Genomic DNA, 22,946 nt, shown 5'->3' with positions numbered 1-22,946 from the left:
GAAATGAAATGTGCTCCCAGGCTTGCCTTCAGCCCTTCTTTGGAGCAACTGGGAATAGACTCCCAGAAGTGATTTATGGCTTAGCTAAACATCTCTGTTCTTTCAGCAAGAATGCTGCATTTTAGCGATTTGTTAGTCTTGCTATTCTTTAAAACCACATAAATAATTTGTAGGCAAAAGCCAAAGAACATAGTAAAATGAAATAGTTTCTCATTACACAGATTATAAACTGCATTGTAGGACAAAATGTTTCTAAACATCATACCAGCTTATGTCCTCTGCTTATGTTACAATTTAAAATCTCAGTTATTTGTAATGATATTTATAATGTAGTGCAAACAGCAGACTTTCGTTGAGAAGAATCAATTCTTCTTAAAGTTTCAATTTAAAAAGTTGGTGCAGGTGTTTATTACTTAACAGGAACATGAGAGCCTCACAACCGCAGCAATCTATTTTTTTTTCCTTTTGTAAAAAGAATGGTTTGAAATTTAGATTTCATATCAAATAAACGAAGGTTGTTTGTTCAAAAACACACATCAGGGTTGGAGTTGTATACATAGTAAATTCATCTAAGGATTTTCATACCTACAGCCTTGCACAAACTTCCGGAATTTCATTCCTCTTTTTTACATTTACTACAGCTCACAGCTGTGTGCATCATAACTGCCTGGTTCAGAAAGTGAATACCTAATGAAGCAAACCAGACAGAGGATGGGAAGAAAGTGGCAGGAAAATAAAGTAAATCCCATAGTTGTTAAGAGAACAGCATGGGTGTGATAGGAACTAGACATCCTCCTCTTCTCATTACTACCATTTTTTCCCAACTATCTCCCTGAGAAAAAAAAAGTGGCTGCACAAGCCCTTCTAACAATGAAAAATGCAGCAAATGGCTGAAGGTATTACTAGACTCAGTGGTATTAAAAGGCTGGGAACATTTAGGACAGGTGATCTGCCTCTGAACCTTTTTTTCTACATATTTTTAAAAACTAGGCTGACCACACTCTACTGAACGCATTGTGTCAAGCATATTTCTCACTAGACTACAAGTTTCTCACTTGTCACACTTCAAACAGATAAAAGCATCAAGAACTTATCCATCAGTTAGACATAATTTCAGTGCCAACAAATGGAAATTTTTTGTTTTAGTTCTAAAGATTAGTATGCTTAGACAGCTATAATGCAGTTCTGAAATCCACTGCTCAGGAATTCATACAGGTTCCTTGGTTTTCAGAGCATGAAACTACACGAAAATGAAATCACTATTTATTCTACAGTTTTGTTTAAAAACAAACATACAAAAAAAAAAAAAAGCAGCCTTAGACCTCTGTTTAGATGAAACAGTTGCCCCCACTTTTAAAGCTGAGTACTTTTAATTCTGCCTTTGAAAACATAGGCTTCATTTGGCCTCAAGATGGCGATGCGATTGTGAGAGTTGCAAGGCTGCACGAACTAACGGGGAATTAATCGGGGTTATTTTTATTTCTGCTAAAGAGAGAGCTTGATAAAGAATCAGAATGGCATTACTGCTGCAGCTCTTACTGCTGAAAATTCTGAATTTTTAAACAATGGAAATCAAAAGTTAAGGAAAGGCAAGTTCTTAAATATTTTTCCAGGTTGAATAGAACAGAAGTTAATGAAATATTACCTATACACCTAGATAGTATTCTCAGAACTCTCTCACACACTTGCATATTATATGTAGTCTAATTGTATAGGAGTTGTGAACATTTTTGGTGATTTGCATATTTTTTAAAAAAACTAATTGCAATTACATGCTCAAAAATTAATAGCTAGGAAAAGAAACATGCAAACAGCAATTTGGGGAGCAAAAATAATATTTTATTTTGTATTTATTCTAAGTGCATTTCTACTGAAAAAATGCATTTTCTCTACAACATATATCCAATTTACTAAAACGTTCTTTTTCTCTATAAACACAGAGCATGAAAACAGCCAAAGTTCCACACAGGAAAATACAGGTTAAAAAAGAAGTTTTTGAGACAGAGAGCAGTGTAAGAGTCATCTTTGTGCTATGAGCCTTATCTAGCTTAAAGGTGATTTTTTTTATTTTTTATTTTTTTCTGGTTCATTGCTATATTCATTGCTATAATAGAATCATAGAACAGCTTGGGTTGGAAAGAACCTTAAAGCCCACCCAGTCCCGACCCCCTGCCAAGGACAGGGCCCCCTCCCACCAGCCCAGGCTGCCCCCAGCCCCATCCAGCCTGGCCTTGGGCACTGCCAGGGATGGGGCAGCCACAGCTCCTCAGGGCAGCCTGGGCCAGGGCGTCACCGCCCTCTGAGGGAAGAATTTCTTATATCTGATCTAAATCCAGTCTCTGTTAGTTTCAAACTGTTACCCCTTGTCCTGTCCCTACAGCCCCTGCCAGAGTCCCTCCCCAACTTTCCTGCAGCCCTCTTTAGGTACCAGAAGGCCGCTATAAGGCCTTGCCAGAGTCTTCTCCATGCCGAACAACCCCAACTCCCTCAGCCTGGATTCACAAGAGAGGTGCTCCAGCCTTGTGGTTTCCTCTGGACTTGCTTGTACAGGTCCAAGAGGTCCTATGCATTCATGTTGTGGTACACTAGAACATTTTAGACCATTTTGCATGCTTATGAACATATAACATATACATATAACAGCTGTAGCTATTTGCTCTAATAGCAGCTAGAGATATTTCCCTAAAAAAAAAAAAATACCAGCGTGACTACTGTATTTATTCTAGAATGAGAAAGTGGACATACAAGGTCCATAGAACTCAACAAGATGCATCCAAAAGTGCCAAGGGCATCATTGCAAGGATGCTTTCTCTTATCTTTGAAAGGTCATAACAATTGGAGGAAGTTCACGATGCCTGGAGAAATACAAGCTTTATACTCATTTTCAAGAGGGCAGGAAAGAAGATCCAGTGAGGTACAATCCAGTCAACCAAACCTCAGTGCCAGGGAAAGTTATGGAAAAAGTCCTCTTGGAAGTCTTTTTCAAATTGATTGGAAAACTGGCTGGACTGCCGGCTCAAAGAATCATGATGCAAAGTGCAACTGGTTGGCTGTTATTAGTGATGCCTCTGAGTGATCAGTACAGGAACTAACACTATTTAACATATTGCCTTGTTAACAGTTTGGCTGACAGGATAGTGCGCTCTCTCAGCACACTGGTGGATGATGACAAATTGGGGAGAGTGATCTACGGCCTGGCAGGGAAGGCTAGGATTCAGAGGGATATCAAAAATCTGAAAAAATAGGTGAGAGCAACCTCATGAAATACAAAAAAAGCAAATGCAAAGTCCTTCACCTGGGACAAAATCACCCTATGCAGCCACATAGACTGGGCACAAACCGGTTCAAAAACTGGACCTGGGGCTCCTGAAGAAGAACAAGTCAGATATGAGTCAGCAGGGTGCCTTCAACCAACAAATTCAATTGCATCCTGTCCTGTATTAGCAAGAGTCTATACAGCAGGCTGAGGGAAGTGATTCATCCCCTCTATTTGGCACTTGTGAGAATGTGAAGTACTGTAACAACTTCCACGTAGAAGAACAAGTTCAGTGGATGGCCAGTTAAGGGAACTGGAGAACATTACAGATGACAAAAACTGGATTTGCCCAGACTCAGAAAGATAAAGCTAAGAAATCTGGTTGCTCTGTTCCCTTGCTGCATGGAAGAAAAAACAGACAAGAGTCAAACTCCTGAGAAACAGAGTAAGAGCACAGATGCAGGAGAACAGGCACTAGGCATTATGTTGAAACATGCGAAATTATGTTTAAAAGAAAATTCTGATTAAAAGAAAAAAAAGTCACCGAGAAGGTGGTCAAACACTGGAACAAGTTGTGGGATTTCTGTTCACTGAGTTCAAAACTTACCCAGACCGTACCCTGAGTAACCTTATCAGGTTGGCCCCTGCTTTGAGCACAGCACTGGCTGAGGCAACCTCGGGAGGTCTCATCCAAGCCCTGTTATTCTATCATTCCACTCTTGGTAACAATTTGTTTCTTGGGGTTTATGAGGTGGGGAGTAACATGGTACTGTTCATTAGTGTATATGACCATTATGGGGAAAAAAAAAGTTATTGTTAGACTACTTAGATCTATTTAAAGATAAAATCATGCTGAATGTTAGACTTTTTATTTTTTAAAAGTCAGTGTTTTTATTGTAGGCAAACTTGTCAAACTATTTCTTTTATTCTAACGTAAGTCACTGTCCTCTTCCTTTCTTTCTAATCCTAATTCCCCATCCAATATCATTTTTTCCCCATAACTTAGTCTCCTGTCATGACAAAATTAAGTGTAACTGGAACAAGGACACAACAAAAGTACTAGAGGTCCTCTCTGAAGACAACTTTTTTTTAATCACCTGTTGTTTTTATCTTTTGTCTCTGTCTTTCAGAGAAGACACAGACATCAGAGAGTAGAGGGGCACGCAAGAGTACAGTCACAGCTACCTAACAACTGAACTCACGCAGCCGAACTACTAGAGGTGCGTTGTGGAAATATTTCTGCCATCAGAAATTTTAATGCAACATTCACACTTTCCTACTGCAAATAAAAGATCAGAGAAATTTAAAATCGATCCTAACCATGATGGCTCAGATTTTCCTGTGCCTTTTACGTAATTTGCTCTGTCATTCATTTATCATGCTTAACATTCATGTGAGCTTATATCAGAGATAAAGTACAACTGGCATTCCTTCCACATGGAAATGCATTCTAGTGTGCAATCCAGTCCCAAAACCCAGGGCAATTAAATTTGTTCAAGATTTTGGTAAGCACTGACTGTTCAGAGAAGACTGCAACCCTAAATATGTTGGCATGCTCATACCTACAAAAGATATAAAGAATATTTCAATTAAAATAATATTTTCTGTTGTTGTTTAAATATAAAGCAGTAACTCAGCCAGTTATTAGCACACAAGCACAAAATAAACAAGAAGGCTTTATTTTTATTTCCTTCCTCATTTTAAGAATCCACTGCTGCAGCTGGGATTAAATTTACCATATAGTTATACCCTAATCCATCAAACTTATATCTGCTACTCCCTAACAAAGAGTTTTAAATCTCCTCAGTGCATAAATGTTAGGAAAATCCCATTATTGAGAATCAAGCCTTTTCTCCAAAAAAAAAAAAAGTAATCACTTAGCAGTGAGTACCACACACACAAGCACTATTAAATATTAAGTGACTTGAATCTGTTGAGAGACAACCAGAATGATATCCTGAGTCAGACTTGCACACAAAAAGCATAACAATCCTGTTAACTTTGCAAAATACTTCTTTTGTGTGAGTTGTAGCTCAGGAAAGACCCCATATTTAAGCTATGAACAGCAGCTATATCTTCTAGATCGGGGGTAGAGGGACATATTTCAAGCCAATTTGAACATGGGGCTACAGAGACCTCACAGCTGGTGAAACAAACCATTACTGAAGCTAAAATACAGTACTCCACGATTATAATGAAAAGTGTTTGGCATGAGCCCTACAGACACACAGGACAAAAGATGGCATTTTCAAACCAAGATAAAACAAATGCATTATTGCTTTGATATTGTGGAGTAAATCAAACAAACAAGAGTGAAGATGAAAACCGGAAGCACAAATATCAAGGTTATTTCAGATGTCCTCTACTTGCTCCTTGACAAAAACCTCCAGAACAAATTCAGAAGAGGCTTGTGGAATGGTTTTGTTTTTGATACAAAAAATCATGGTTTTGAACATTAGTATGTTCTACTTTTCCATAAAACAGAAATGTGTGTGTGTAGTTACATTATCACTATTTTACTATTAAAAATTGCAATAAAGCTGAAGCAATTCCATTTTGACTTTTTTTTTTAAATAAATTGATTTGTGCCATTTTTTTTCTCAGTTTTACTTTAAAGATTGAGAAGCGAAATTTTCCTTATTTATTGAAAAGTGACTATAGGCCCTACACATAGGTCAGAAATCTTTCTTGAAATATTCTGCCAGAATTGATTAGTCTCAACAAAACATTTCAACTTCAGTGAAACAGGTTTTTTTTTTTCAACATAAAAATAATGCTCTAAAAACATTTCACCACCCATATTACAAATAGGCAATCTCTATTATCTCTATTATTGTTCACAACCCCTATTGTGGCCCATTCTATTTCAGCTTCTTTTCCACAAAAATGAGCTGAATCTTTAAAATACTGAATGTTGTAAGTATGGAAATGCATTGGGCAAAGACACATTGAAATGGAGAAAAAATGTTGGCTTGTTAAAACAAAACGTTAAGCCTTCCCAAAAGATGTTCTCGTATCAGCTGAGCTGTATGTGTGGGACCAACAGATATACTCACACGTGTCTTAACAGCTTTGTACTTCACAGCCTCCTTTGCAATAATACTATGTGCTTTGGAAATTGTCATGGCAACAATGTATTTCTTTACAAATGGAAATAGTATAGTAAATAGGCATATAAAAACCCCTTATAACCTGACAATAATGTAGCTTAAGCTTGCATGACCTCCTTCATTGAAGGACAGAAGCAAGGGTGACAGTAGCATGTGAAAAATCCATATACAGAGCAAAATCCTGTTTAAAGGCCTCACACACAACAGTAGACAAATGAAGAAAGCGACATTTAAGCAGCAGGACCACCTCCTGCTATCGTTAAGTTGACGGACTTCACAGGTGGACGAACCATCATGGTGCAGTACAAGAAGAGAGTACTCAGCACTTCGGTACCTTGAGTTGTCAGAACGACACTGCAGAGTGAAGCCCTAGTTAAAACTGAACATGAAGTATGCCATCCATGCTCTCAGGTACATGTATGACAGTCACATTTCTTGCTTCTGCTGAGTTAAAACATATTGGGTTCATCTGAAATTGGCCTGCCTTGCTGAATTTGCTAGAGCCTATTTTATGTTGCAAAAAATAAATGGGAGCATGTCAGAGAATCCTACTGTTTTTTTTCTGTTACTGTGCTAATTTCACACGCGCACTGTAGACACCTCTAAGCAAGATTAAGGCTAGCTGTTACAAAGCCATGACATATAACTGTCGATCTAACTCCATTTCCACAGCTCTTTTTACCTCTCATCTATGCTGGCATACAATGGTGGAAACACCATGGAGCCCAAAAGTAGCAACACGATTACATTTGCATCTGAAATTTTCTGTATTTTAAATGCATCTTTTCTTTCTAGCCCTTTTTTTCCCTTTTGTAGAAATATTAGTTGTTAAAGGTGACCTTTACATGAGACAATTGTTTTAGAAGCTTCAGGGAAATAACCTGAAAGGTTTCCTGTATCGTCGTCTGCAAAAAAGCACTTCTGCTAGCACATTTTCAGTAACCAGAAGTGAGTACTTAAAAAAAAATAATTTTGACAAATATTCCCACACTTTCTCTTTTATCTCCATCTCAGGATCCATTTAATATTACAACAGGCTTAGGAGTAACACTGTCTAATGTCTTTTAGATTGTCAAACCAGATAAGCAAAGTGCTATTTGCAACTTCACAAGCTCTTACAGAGAGCTCTTACAGAGTTTGTGTCATTTTCCCTCTTTGATATCAAAGGAATGATATATAATAACTATTTTATTGTACTGATCTGTCACTGAAAAAAAATCAACCCAGTATTTCCATGTTCAACTCTACTCTGGAAGTAACTAAAAAAATGGAGACTTCCGCTTCAAAGGCCGTAATCATCTGAATGACTAATTTCTATACTACTCTTCATTAAGATTTCAAATTGGAACGGGGACAGAAAGGTACAATTCTAAAATGAGTAAGGCTTAGTTAAAATTGTTCTCTTTGAAACCAGTAGCAATGCTCTTGCCCCAAAGTGGCAGAAGAAGCACTGCAACAGAACACTTCTGAAAATTCTGATTTATCAGCCAAGGTACTTCTCTACTGAAAGAATAATATGTTCCAACAGCTGTAACTACTGATGGTTTTAAAGCCCTATCCACAATTCCAGATCTCTAACAATGAACAACTATCCAGCAATCGTCTACATTCAGAATTTAAAATCAAGAAACTCTTGCAGTTTTTCACAGTCAGGGAGGAAAATAAACACATGAACCATGATCCTACCTGTGGGTCAGAGAGTCGAGAAAGGTCAGGGTACAAGTAGAATTTTATCCCCTCAGAAGCACCCGGCAGTGTTACTCCTCGAATCAGAAGAATCATCAGCATGATATAGGGAAACGTGGCTGTTACATATACAACCTAGCAAGAAGTAGTAATCATTAGAAAAATATTTTCTTACAAGTGCAACAAAGAGCATCCTCTATTTTGCTATAACATTAAAAGCAAACAAAAAACAAACAACAACAAAAAACACAACAACACAATTAAATCCTTTTCTGGAGGGAAAGGGGCTTTTGCCACCCTTGTTTTCACACAGGTGAATTTTGTCCTCCAGCCATATTACCTTCTTGTAAGGAAAGGTCAACACTTTTTTAGAGAGAGACTGTGAAGTTCTCTAAGTATATTATTTACTCTTGGTTTGTGACAGGTGACTAGCCACTATCCTATAGTGTACATATGCACTATACCATGTGCTATTCCAAACACTGATACAAGGAAACTGATTGTAATAGCAGATAATTCATTGCATAATCTTACACGTTTTGCATAGCAGCATCTGCAGTGAACTCTCAGTCACCTAGTAATTACTAAGCTGGCATCTCATAAAACTACTTTGCCTGCATGTCCATGCTTGAGTAAAAAGTATTTAATTAAGCCTAAAGGTTAAATACTACGTATATCCCCTGGCAATTTGCTATATTACCTTTATCATACAAAGCACCTTAAGGCAGGATTTCTTAAGTGCTCAAACCCAGCAATTTCTATTTTCACAAAGACAGATTTTTTCAGAAATCAGTATATTTTGCACATGGAGAGCAACTGAACGTTTCTGGAAAGCTGCAAGAAATTCTATTTTCTAAAGAAAAAATTTAGCAGAATTTCTCCTATTGTACAGTCACATACCCGACAGCCATATATAGCTATTCAAAATTGGAAATGGTTTAGCTAATAGGTTCTACGTCACTACAAATATTTCCTTTTAATAGTACTGTACCTTAAACTTAATTTTCCATTAACCTCTGTAACTATTTCTACCTGTGCAAACTAGATAGAGAATATCCTAAAATGAGTGATGCTCTTATATATCTCTGCCTTGCACAAGTCAAAATTATGTAGGAATGTGGGGGAAAACATGGTAAAAAATATAACTTGCATAGCTCTCAAAAACAGGCATTTTAAATTTAGAAGTTCATTAACTGGTTCATGCCTATGTAAATGAAAAATATACATCAGAGAATGCACCCGTAATAGGAAAAACACATTTTCAGTGACAAATTAACTGAAATTTGATTTTCATACAGTGCCGTGCACATAATTCCAAATATGAAATGAAAAAGGGGAAGTTAAAATCACACAGCAGAGCTTTGAATGTGTCTAGCTGCCCAAGTTATACTTCGACACCTTATTCTTCCTGACCTGAATAAGAAGTAAGTACCTACATATCTTTCAGGTATCTCAAGCCTTTTGAAAATACAAATCATTATTTTCCCAGGAAATTGAGCCAACCTTTGTAATCCTATAGGTTGCAAGATCCTGAATTGATTAACTCATAGGTCAATACAGTGCAAAATAGACTGTTTTATCCCAGTATTTCCATCTATTATCATTGACTGTTAGTGGAAAAGCAAACCTAGCTGTGTACAAATAGAACTTGTCTCAAAGAGAGGTTGTATCTCCACAGTGAGGTTCCAAATAAAAACAAATAATGAGTTACTAAGACGTAAAAAAGAAATATGGAATGGACATGGATCTGATCTGAGTCTTGTATTGGGTGGAGAGGACAGAGTAGCTAGAAACAAATTTTCATGTTTTTATATTTAATTCTTTGACAGCTATTTTTCTCCCTCTTTCAAATCAATCGTTGTTTGTAATGGGAATAGTCAGTAGAGATATCCATTTGATGACACACAAGGTATTGCACCTGAATGTCTATTAGTTTAAAAAAATAACATTTCATTGCCTCATGCTTCATTAACTATACTAGTTTGCAGCCTACTATCTCTTGTACATCCTGCCACTGCCTTGAAACATTTTACACTAGTAAACAGATTGCAGTTTTGTAAAAACAGATTTCTTCCCAGGTGCCTTTGGATGCATTTCCTCACTCTCATCAATGAAGAAGAGCTAAAACTGCTTATCTCTATGAAAGTCAGGTAAAGCTATCCTTGAACAGTCCGCAATCCCACAGCAACCATCCAGGCTTGCAGAGCTACCCTTCAGTTTCCTGCTTGCTTTTCAGAATGCCTTCCACACCATCCACACCTATTAACATTATTAACATTATTGCAAGTACTAGAAACACAACCTCTAACACCTTTTATCATAAGAATGGGTGTGCCTCAGCTTCAGAAGAATGAGGACCCTCCTTCCTTTCTGGTTACCATGCAGGAAGAGGATAGAGAGCAAAACTGTCTCAGTATTTCTGGCAGAAAAAAATGCTAATACAGATATCCAAAACAATGAAAGAGATCCCCAAAAAAGCATGTGTAGGAAAGACACACCCTTCCTGAGCCAACAGCCATTGTTGGTCAATTGTTGGTGTTAATGCTCATAGAGCTCACAAGGGTACTAGTTTCTCTGGGACTGCAACAGGCATATATATTGTGCTCAGAAAGGGGAGAGAAGGCCATTGCTTGTAGGTAGTGTTTGAGTCTCCCTGTATGTTGAGCCATTTAATTCCATTGTGTCCAGTGTATTAGTTGTCACTGCACTAATTTTATCATGCTTCTCAAGAGCTCGTGAGGTGAGGGAGGATGAGGCATTTTAGAAATCAAATGCCATTATCATCATCATCATCACATCTGTAGGCATTAAAAGTTTCCGAAATTATTTTCTTTTCTTTCAGCACATCAAACCTCTCTGAATATAAAATGTGAACACAACTGTTTCTAATTACACTGCATCCTGTTTTAATTGACTTTAATTGCTTGGTATGTTAATTTGCATTCCAATGCTCAAAAGGCTTTTTTTAAACTCAACAGAGCAATGCCAGCGTTAAAGCAGTTGGAAACAAAATAAAAATTTCTGGGATGGTGGTTTTTCTACCAAGTTCTCCTGTTAGAATATAATGGAAGGGCAAATTTACAAACATACTTAGATATATAGCTATGTAGAGAGGCACCTACTGGGACATCTAACAGCTCATAAGCAGACTTAGCTGCTTAGCTGAAAGTGCATTTGGACCAAGGAACCTGAAAGTAAATGTTCAAAAGCATTGTGGTACTCTTGACTGCCATGAACTTTCAGTACCAAAGTACTGGCACTTCAAGTAGCAAAACCTGAAGAGACTGAGATGCAATTTAAGTTCAGTTATAAAGATAGGTAGGTATCTATGCAATGGTTTCATGCATAAGACACCATGAGGGTATTGAGAAATGAACAAGCTACCAGTTTGCATCTTTTCATACATAAACATCTTTAGAAGCATAAATCAAATGCGTGGATACAAATTTGGCTACTGGGACTGTTGAACTTCTTGTCCTCAATGAAAAGGTGCTTTTCTGAATGTTCTGGCAAGAGCATGCTCCAGATGTTCAAGCAAAAGTGACTTAGCTTGTGAGAAAACATAAGAAATCCGTGAGAAATCTGTTGAGAATAAGGAAGATGCCCTGCATACAATTTACTGAGCCACACAACTCTAAAAGCCTAAAAACAGGTTTCTCAGGCTACAGCTACTACAGAACATGTCTGCCGGGTATTCACACACTACATCACAGCAGCTTCTTAGCAGAGCAAGTCAAAAATACGAAGCAGTGGACTTTAATCCTTTGTTTGGCTCGTAGTAAAACCATAACTGAACTAGAATTCAATGGACAAAATATAACTTTTGGAGGTTAAGGAAGTTTCATCACTGCCCTGACAAAGTAAGAAAATAACAGCACAGCTATGAGATACCGATGAAACTCAACATTCAAATGGTTGCAAGTCCTACACAGCCTTGGCCACAGCAATATGCTAGCTGGAAAAATAAACAAAGCAATATCCGGTATTAATGTCAACGTTAAACAGGGATACATGGAGCTCACTCATTTCTGGTTTGGAAATGAGAGCTTTTATCCGATTTTCACACAAACACGGGAATCTATTTGTTTTCATAGAATCATAGAAAAGCTTGGGTTGGAAGGGACCCCAAAGCCCATCCAGTCCCGACCCCCTGTCATGGGCAGGGCCCCCTCCCACCAGCCCAGGCTGCCCCCAGCCCCATCCAGCCTGGCCTTGGGCACTGCCAGGGATGGGGCAGCCACAGCTCCTCTGGGCAGCCTGGGCCAGTGCCTCACCGCCCTTCTAGTGAAGAATTTCTCCCTTACATCTAATGTAAATCTATCCTTTTTTCGGTTAAAACTGTTACCCCTTGTCCTATCACTGCATTCCCTAATAAAGAGTCTCTCAGTGACAGGATGTTAAATAAATGCCCTGGTATTGATCAGGCCTCATCATAACAAATCTCAGATCTTAAAAAGATGAAAATTAAAGAATTGTTTTTTCTGCAAGCTGCAATGCTTTTTTTTTTTTTTATTATAATGAAACAATTTCATTTTATAAATGGAATAGAAGTGTTTAATTTTACTTGATGCTTCAGAAACTTACTGTCTTGCTAATCCTCTTCCTTTGAATTCCCCTATTTTTCCATTAGGGGATAAACACAGGTAGTAGCAATGTAAGAATTGCTGGGAATTTGCCTAAACTCAGTACATATTGAAAATAAGACCTGACACCATGCTCTGCCCATCCTTTACTTTTGTCTGGAGTTTTTGACCTATTGGATAGTCATTTAGCTCATTTATTTAGTGGACACTGAGAACTAGACTGACAACACCAACTTTCTTTGTCAAGAGAAGACTGCTGACCAATCTTCAGATATCAGTGACATACAAGGCTTGTCTAAAAAGGAAAAATAAAAGACAAAATTATACCCACACTACAGAGTACACCCATATGAAGAGAAACAATTTGTGAACCAAAATTTCACTGCCTGAGTAACAACAGAGAGAAGAATAATTTTTATCCCACTTCACAATGCTGATACAGAAGGACATATCAGTAAAAATATAGAAAAATAATTATCTTACCAGTGTCTGGCAACTCTAGCACCTTTGTGAAAAGGCCCAAGTCTTACCTACGTGGGCATGAATTTAATCAACATTAAAAATGCCTATATGCCACAGTTAACCCAGCCATCCTGCTCCACTAGCAATTTTTCAGTTTTGCAAATATTAACTTCTTAGATATTAAAAGCACATGATAACACTATGAGATTTTCTTTTTACAACCACCATAGTATACTCTGAATTTTCCCATACAGCATTGTTTGAAAAAGAGCCTTTTGCTGATATGACACTATAGCATCTATGGATACACAAATCACAACTGAAAAGAGGTATTTTCAACATTAATTGGATTTACAAGAAAAGTGGTGTAAAAGAATGACAGCTGATTCACAAGTTTTTGTAACAGTATGTCAAAAGGGAGAAAATATATTTTATAGATCTGCCTATGTTTTTAAGCTAAAATTTCATATGCAGAAAAGAAACTAAACCAAAAACCCAATAAAATGTCATATGGGTGGATTTGTAAGGTGTATGATTGGGGATGGGGGAGGAGATAGAAGCAGCAAAATGGCTGATTTGTCTTTTCTCTATGTGTTTTGTAGATTTATTCAGCATCATCTGCTGTGTCATTTGCTGATCCACAGAGGGAAATTTGCTCTAGAATAATGTTGTGAACCATCCTTGTTTGCTTTGCAAGATGTTTGCTTACAAAATGCAGAATTTCTTCTAAGCTACCAATGAATCATGTGTGAGTGAAGACAGTTTCACTCGGAGTAGAAAAAAGTTCAAAAACCAACACATAAGAAAATGTAGCTGGATTTGAGAACTGAGAAAAGTTTCAAAGAGGAAAAACTCACTAGGTACCCATGGCGCACTAGAAAACAGGGTGCCAGAAGGGATGCTTCATAAAGGTACAGAAGAACCTCGATAAATGCACTATGATTACAGGAAGCATAAGATTCATCATGACACAGTAACACCAGCAAGGGATATATACTTCTAATGCCACATCACACTAAGTTTAATGGCTGGGACATTGAAAAATCCCTATCTAGCAAAGCTGTGCAAGCCCTTGTTTTTAGACAGGTGGTGGTGAAGGCAACGAATAAATAACTGTGTTAGAGTCAAGCTGAAACAGTTTTCTTTACAATTAGATGAAAACTCCGAAGTTCATATTGAGATGATAAAAAAAAAATCTATACCGTTCCACTTTGCATTTTGTTGTAATATCCTTTTTACTGAATAGGTGGAAGATCCCTCTTGATTGAAAAAAAGCTCTTAACAAGCCAAAGTTATTATTCCTAAGCATCATTTGAAAGTTAAAAAAAAAAGGTGAATATGTTTTTTTTTTTCCTATTTCTTTTCAGCATCAATTACTCATTAAATTGGGTCTGACTTTATGAACCTTCCAGCACTTCCCAAATTCCATTTCAACAATATATTCTGTGCCCAAAAAAAACCTAAATAACTCTACTCAGAAATTCCAAAAGGGGGATAGGGTGCTGAAAGTTTTGACTAAGTGCGACCCTCGTGCTCTGAGCCTCTACCAGGCCAATCCGGGATTGCAGCGAACACTGGAAAGCAATGAAGTACCACCAAAGACAGAAAATAGCAATGGACTGCAGCAGCTCACATTCCCACTGAAGCGAACAATTCACTTAGATGATGAGCTGTTTCTCTCCATAAATATTCCTTAAGCAGCATCAAGTTTTCTAAATATGTTACTTCAAATTATTTCCCAATTAATTACCACAGCTGTTTGTTTTTCTTTTTCTCTTTTTCTTCTTCTCCAGATTGCCAGGATCTATGAAATCAAGATATGTCTTATTTCTTCTGAAATTGCTCTTTAAGCTTGTCAGTCACTTTGAGGGGGCCTACAGACCTTATATTTATTATTATTTTTAATACTGTCTAGTGCAAATATTTTTTATTTTTTACTTTAACAGATGTTGCTACCCCAAAGCATTCATTTGTTAGACTGCCAAGAGAAACCAAATATAAATGGTCACAGATATGGTCTCAGAGACATCAGTGCAAGTATCCTGTCTTTTATCTTATTTTATTTAAGGAGTATTTTATCTCAGCCATAAATGGGAGATCATAAAACTTGAATGGCAAATGAAGTACCAGTCTACTGTGACTGTGAACATGTAGAAGAATAATATTCGTATATTACTTTTGCTAACAATCTAGTGCACAAAGAGGAAGACCTGCCTGATAGTGGTGTGCAGGGAGAGGAAGACTGATATTGAGAAAGCAAACATTAAGCATCTTCACTAAGCTCGTTACTGCAAGCAAAAGTGTTTATGTACAGCTCCCATCAAGTAGGGAATTTGCAGAGCCACAAATATCTCAAAATCAAAGACTGCTATTTAATCAAGTAAAAGTCAACTTTAGAAATCAATCAGGAAGAATTTTAAATATAAATTAGGACTAATTAATCAACTGAGGGTTGTTTTTATTTTTCGTTTTGTAAAGGTCTTTAAAAAGTTCAAGCTTTTATAAATCAAAGCTGTTCCTTTTCAGAACCTTCCAGGATTTTCAGACTTCTGAATGTCATCCAGTCTGCCCTTATACACCAGCCCTATTAATTATTAGATATTAGTTACAAATACAGAAACCTGAATTTTGCTTAAATATCTTTTAATATGAGCTCAGTTTCTGACAATTCCTGATATAAGACAATTCCATTTCTGTGGAAAGAATTTACAATGGGTCAGAATTATCCCTTACTTGCACCTGAATTACCAGTTTTGTTACCAAGTTTAGACAGACAGAAATGAGGGACTAATAATGCACTATGTGGATTTGATTTCTCAGCTATTTTAGACATGCCTGTCTAGTTCTCACTGAAGTCTCTAGTCAGTAGGTTCTGACATGTTCTGAAAATGTTTAACCTGTGAAGCAGATAAAGTTGCAAAGGTCAGAACAGGACAGGAGATGATTTTCTTGTCCCACAAAAATTTGTAACAGCCTGCACTGGGGAAAAAAATAAATAAAATACACACACACAACCACTAAGGAAAAAAGAAGACTGCATACAATCTGGAAAGTGGATATAATGCCATCCAGTGCTACCAAAAGGATTAATAGGTGAGGCTTCCCCTCTAGAACTTGTCCTGCTTCAGCTTGACATAAAAGGTAGAAGATGCCAGCTAGTAAAGACAAATATTTTAATCTGAACATACTACCTGCACAAAGGCCTCAACTTGGAAGTAGTTAAGAAGAGAATCAGGCACTGTACCCATCATCTGAGAAGTCATCAAATAAATGTATGCCTACCTTAAAAATTTGTAAATAATTGCAAATATTAAAACTATGAAACTATACTATTGGAATTAGGAAATTCTCTGAAATGTTGCACCAAAGCTAGTCACACAGGAGACTTTTTTATCATGTAGTCAATCCTTCAAACACTCAAGTAGTTTTGCTAGTGGCCATCTCTAAATGATTTATCAGTCAATTCTGCACAGTGCTTTCTGAAAGTACCACTGCATTATGCATTTACTGTGCAGTAAATACTGGCAAAAGTGAGAAGAAAAAAAAGCAGGCAAAAATACATAGCATTCATCTCTCTTCTTTCTTTTCATAATTTTTATAATCACAAAATATTTGTGTATTGGGAGGTTCAGTATGCTTACAGGATAATACAGTGCTCATTGTTTCTTATTGAAAATGGTGTGTTTGTCTAGCCACAGGATGACAGACAATTTCCTATCATCCACTGAGGAATACTGGTCCTTATCACCATGGTGACTGCTGAGAAATGTATTCACCCTAAAATATTTGCAATGCTATGTGTGTATTAAGTATAATAATTGTAACAGCTATATAATAAATAGCTTTACCACTTAAACAAGTATTCTTATCCTCCAGAACTCCAATTCTCCACATTTCCACTCCCTATGACTACTACTTTTATTACAATGTGGTTAGTCACATCTATATTGTACCTCGAGGCTTACTACACCGTTACTTCCCTACTACTGCAGACTCTAAATCTAGCCCTTAAATCACCTCGAGGCCCACTTGTGGAGCACTGATCTGACACAGTATGATGCAATTTAATTCTGCTGAGCTTCACAGTCTAAGAGCTGATCCGACACACAGGAAAATGAGAGGAATCACACAATAAAGACATTGGCCTAGACTTAAGATTGTTTCTGCTACCAATTTATTTTTCTATCTTAGACAAATGGTTTGATCTCTCTGTTCTCCCTTTATGCCTTCAGTTCAGCAGAGACCTCTGACTGACCGTTAGGTAAAGTAAATGCAAGCTCTCCAGGGAACAGAGGCATTTCACTGTGCTCATCTGAAACGTGGCACAATGTGGTACCAACCTCAGCAAGGCACTCCAGGAACAAGCGACATACAGACTAAACTGCAAAAAAAAAAAATATACTGAACTGCTATCAGTTATCACAGATAGCACCAAACACATTTTCTAACAGCAGGAAATAACTCAAAAAAAATTTACTACAGTTAATTCTTTATGTCACACTGCTATAGCAGTGCCTTATGCTTTCTACATATGACACAATCAAGCAGGATGATATGTGGTGTTTTCTTTTGTTGTTGTTGTTTTTTTAAAGATAAAATGAATAGCAGGTTCATTTCAGCCAACTCATTTCTCTGGGATGTGTTTCAGTAGCCACCAGCAGCTGCCTGAAGCTGCCTTTGTTGCTCGTGTAGCAATTTATTTCATTAAGCTTTCCCATTGTTAAGAAGGAGTTTGGATTCAATCCATGTTAGCTGACACCGAGGTGGTATACAGAATTAAAGTTGTAAATCTCTCAAGAGCTGCCTTGTAAACAAGACTTCTACTACAAAGCTACTACAAAGACATCTTTACATTGTAGATAAAGCTAAAAATCTGACCTGTACTGACTGCAGAAACTAGAGACTGCCTTCCTGCTGACAGGAATTTGATATAAGACTAACCTTTACATGTAGTGCCATGGAGATGGATACCTACAAACTACTTTGTAATTTGCTAGGAATGGGACAATCTTGAAGCTATACAGACCACCGCTAGCTGAGGACAAAATATCTGTGTGAGAATAGGGCATTATATCAATTCTACTTCAGCTGAAGAAATATGAAACTGAAGCATCACTAAGACTGACAGTGCTATAAGTGTACACCAGCTCTCACGCTTCCATATTTTGTTGCAAGACCAAGGAGTTATTCTTGTATGTTCTTGTGAAGAAAAGGTGCAAGTAATATTTAAAATATGTAAATCAAGATCCAACAAAAGGGATTCCAGCATGCACATAAGGACACTAGGGCAGAGTTGACCGTACAGCTACCTTTGTAAAACAGTTTCATAAACTGAACAGTTCAAAAGCACAGATATAAGCAGTGTCATGCATCTGAAAGAATGAAGTTTTAGCCCTTACAGTCATATCAACAATGACCGGAGTACACAGAACAACCTATAGTTTAGCTCCTGTTTGACTTATGTATGTATTGCTTGCTGATTTCTTTTGGCAAGGGATAAGAGAACTGTTATTTGGGGCAGGTTTCCTCTGTAAATAGAGAAATACAAAGAAGTCATGTATGGAACAGTCAAACAATGGAGAAATGACCAAACTACAGCATTTCTAAAGTCTTTTTTTTTTATTTATTTTTTTTATTGAGTCAATGTTTCTATTTTTGATAATGGGCTAAAAGTGCCCAGTAACCTCATGGAAAGAGCAGACCCATGTGTTACCTTTAGCCAATCAATTTCTCCTATAGAGATGCCTCAGCATTAATCTGTGCCTTTTGGCTTCACCTTAACTTTTTCAGCAAATTTCACTGCATCACCACTGAAAATATCAAGGCTGCCCTCTCTCTCTCCCCACCACTTTTTTCCATATGTTAGCTTCACAAATCAAGTGATTTCTCTACCCCAAAGTTCTCACATGTGCATGTGCCCTGAGTTGTCCTTCAGTGCTCTGAAACACACTTTTGACTTGCTTGGGCTGTGGACCAGGGCTCAGATCCAGACTAAGTAAAAATTCCTATAAAAATGGACCTCCACTGTTAAGGTGCAACTGGGTAAGGTATGAAATGACACAGATGCAATTCTTATTTAGGTTTACTATTTGATACTTTACTATTTGATACTTTTCCCAGTTGCCAGACAGAAGTTTGCGAAAACCATTCTCAGAGAAGCACAAAAATCTTCTTTACTAACAAAACTGAGGTGTCCTTAAATGCTCAGTGCACAGGAGAGTGAAAAAAAAAAAGTCAGTAGCTGTTCTAAAATCTCACACAGAGGAGGCGGATAGCAGGAACTCTGCATGCATCTCATGAATGTTCTACTTTCCCTCTTTGAATACAGAGATCAGTCTTGGACAGAGTGTTAAAGCCTCACCGTGAAGGACTATTCTTTGCTATTACTTTAGGCTAAAACAAAAGACACTTCAGGAGATACAATCATTGCTGCCTAGTTCCTTTTCCTGAGCTCCTACAATGGGCCCCAGTTCTTTTTTTTTTCTTTTCCTTCCATACATCTTTCTCCTTCTGTCCTTTTACTCTTTCTTTCTGCCTCATTGAATCTATTAAGGTCTTTATATAGCCTGCTATTGAGAAATAAATTTTCTTTGGGACTACTGACTGAGTCTTAACTGCTGGCAAGCAAGGCTTAACTCCTGATGGGAGGGCAGGAAAAAATGATGGGTAAAAGGTATGAAAAATCCATGTCTGAATTTTGGGTCTTACAGCACACCAGATTCCTTACAGTGTCTTGCTGATAATCAGCTCACAGGAAAGGAACATCCTAATTCTAGGATGTTACACAGAACAATTCATAGCAGCTTCACAGAAAGGCTTGGGTTGGAAGAGACCTTAAAACCCATCCAGTCCCAACCCCCTGACATGGGCTGGGACACCTCCCACCATACCAGGTTGCCCAAAGCACCATCCAGGCTGGCCACAGCCTTAGGCACTTCCAGGGATGCGGCATCCACAGTTTCTATAGGCGGCCTGTTTCAGTGCCTTACCACCCTCTGGGTAAAGAATTTCTTCCTAATGTCTAACCTAAATCTACTCTCAGTTTAAACCCATTGCCCCTTGTCCTATCGCTTGCACTGCCTTATAAAGAGTCCCTCTCCAGCTTTCTTGTAAGCCCCCCTTTGGTTCCATTTCTCTCTCTCTTTCATGCAGTAGTCTTGACAGAGTTGTGTCTCTCTGCCCATATCTCCTACAGGAAAATGTACACTTTTCAATTATTTTCCTTGATTAAATTCCATACACCAATTCTTTTTGCATAACCGTAAATTAGAAGGCACTCTGTCATCAACAGAGTTGCATTGCTATGAAACAGATGTAAGATTGGGTCCTCTCTTAACAGAGGATCACCCAGAGACAAAAATAAGAGCACTATTCCAGCCTGCCAATTCTGTGATAAACTATTTCAGACAACAAAGCTAGACACAAACTCGGTGCACTGAAGTTTACTACAGATCCAGAATAGACCTGCGTGCAAGCCAAAAAAAACTATCCCTCTGGGATGATAAACTAGCTTGCACAATGTGAGATAAGCAAAGGAGCCAAGAAGCCTGAAGCCTGTCTGAGCACAGAGGAAGATCAATAAAAGAATCCAAATCCAAGGCCCTTTCTAGCATAAAGGGGGAAAAGAAAAAAGAAAAAAAAAGTCTTCACTGCAAATGCAGGAGGAGGAGGAGGGAGCAAGACTATAAAAAGGAAGTAAGTCAGAAATGTGTGGCATTGAGCAGTGAGAGATGACACTATGCTCAGCCAGACAGCCTGACAGCTTACGGTTTCTGCTTTAAACTGCTCACACAATTTTTTCCACCTCAACGAGAAAAAAAAGTAACCAATGTTTAAGTACAGTTGCAGCTTTTTTTTTTTTCCTAGCAATGCATAATAAGAAGCTTGATTTTTTAGAATAAACTCTCAAAAGCCCAGGTGTCTACTTTGTATGGAACTATTCAGGCATATCAGAACTGCAGCCTGTGACAGGTGGTCTTCAAAAGCACTACAAGAGTGAAAAGGCAGCTCCCTCCATCTTTAGTTAAACCTTACTGAAATGTAGATGTTAGTTATATTTTAGCACAATTCATTGGCCATCTTATGTACTCATTATAAATGATCTTTCAGTTTCCAGCGATTCCTTCCTGTGCATCACTTTTCACAGATTAACAATAATATCAAAACTATATACAAAAGCATTTTCCTGTTTTTGTTAATAGGTCTATGTCAAGACAGTCCAGGCAATCTGACCACACATTACTGTTTTTTCCTGTCTCTGGTCTTTTAACACATAAAATAGACTTTCATATAATTTCTTGACAATTTACCCTTAAATGGTCCTTCACTGTGTCCAACTCAGCAAATCAGACTAATCAGTTGAAATAATTAAGGAGTAAGGAACAGCAAAGCATTGGGAAGGACAAGTGCCATGCAGTTACAGAATGAATTTCACAAAGTCCAGCTTAAGACCCTCATACCCTTTATATGTAAAGCTTAGGTAAAACACTCAAGCCAGGAAATATCTGAGGGTCTATATGGAATCCAACCAAGTTTGCCTAACATATTGTTTAGAATAAGACAGACTTCTACCAGAACTATTAAACAGAAAAAAAAAAAGAAAAAAGAAAATAAACACAACTGTGGAGAACTTTACAGGTTAATAGATAATGCACTTACACAGGAAACAGAAAGAAAACAATAGCCTAAGAGTAAAATAAATTATGCCATTGCTTACATGCATTCAACCCAATATACTGCTTACCTGTGGTAGGTAAAACAGTATTGCTGTTCCCTTAGGAAAAGAACATTTTTGGCTTTGCTAAGTGTTTATAACTTTTCCAAGGACATCATGGTAGATGATGAAATATTTGAATGAATAATGGAAATCACAATTAAGAAAATTCAGAATGCCTCATACTTTTATGTTAATATGTGATAACTCCATCATCAAAAAAGCTTCTAAAGGAATGTCTAATCATTTGCAATGATGAATTGCAGATGATTTTATTAACCAAACAGTATCCTTTTTAGAGATGTAATGGATAATATGAGGCTAGCCAACGATAAATTAAGACAAAAGACATAAATATTTCATGAGGAGATGCTGTGTAATCATTATTCTATTATTTCAGGTTTTGACTTGCAGTACTATTTAATCAAGCATCTTAGACAACCCATGTTTATGTAGAGAGGGTATCTATATCAGTGCTTATTCTTACATAGCACTTAGATGTGTGAGCACAGCCATACCCTTCAGCCATGCTTTCTGTGCTATGGTTAATGGAGTACCTGAAGAGTGAAAGTTATAAACAGAACCATAAAAATATCTTCTAACATGTTTTCAAGTCAAAGCTTGATGAGATGGTGTACAAGACATTAAAAGTTGATTATGATGGAAACAAACAAACAACAACAAAAAACAACAAGCAAATTTGTTTTAGAGCACCAACCACAGCTTTTTCCAGGACACACAGCCTTGTAGCTCCATGTCTACTCCTCTGGATTGTTTTGAAGACACTTGATACCTATGAAAGGCTTGATCCTTTCTGCAAGTCCTTATGCTAACTCAGGACAACATCCCTGGCCTTAACTTTCTGCATCAGCTTCTATTTTCATTAGTCTCCCCTTATGTTGTAATTTTAAAGTATAACAAGTGGAAAAACAGCATAAAGTCTACACACTCTAAAATCAGGATGACATTGAACTTCAGGGAACTCAACACAAAGGATAGGAAGGGATCAAAAAATCCAGAAGCTAGAATCAGAGAAAATAATATTCAGTGATTATTAAATCCTGTCTCTGTGATACATGAATTAGTTCTGAAAAAAAAAGAAGAACAGTCTCTTATGAGATTTATCTTTCTTCCAG

General features: G+C 37.4%; 1 protein-coding gene across 1 annotated transcript in view; it reads right to left on the bottom strand.

Annotated features, from left to right (window-relative positions):
• Positions 1-22,946, bottom strand: part of SLC6A11 (solute carrier family 6 member 11) — a 91,703-nt gene that overhangs the window by 42,445 nt on the left and 26,312 nt on the right. The window contains 1 exon segment of the mRNA XM_035558291.2: positions 8,053-8,187. Within this exon segment, the coding sequence (XP_035414184.1) occupies positions 8,053-8,187 (135 nt within the window).

The sequence above is a fragment of the Cygnus atratus genome, chromosome 10 (assembly GCF_013377495.2).
Source record: "Cygnus atratus isolate AKBS03 ecotype Queensland, Australia chromosome 10, CAtr_DNAZoo_HiC_assembly, whole genome shotgun sequence".
Classification (NCBI taxonomy): domain Eukaryota; kingdom Metazoa; phylum Chordata; class Aves; order Anseriformes; family Anatidae; genus Cygnus; species Cygnus atratus.
The sequence above is the reverse complement of the archived record's forward strand: the minus strand, read 5'-3'. Positions and strand labels throughout refer to the sequence as shown.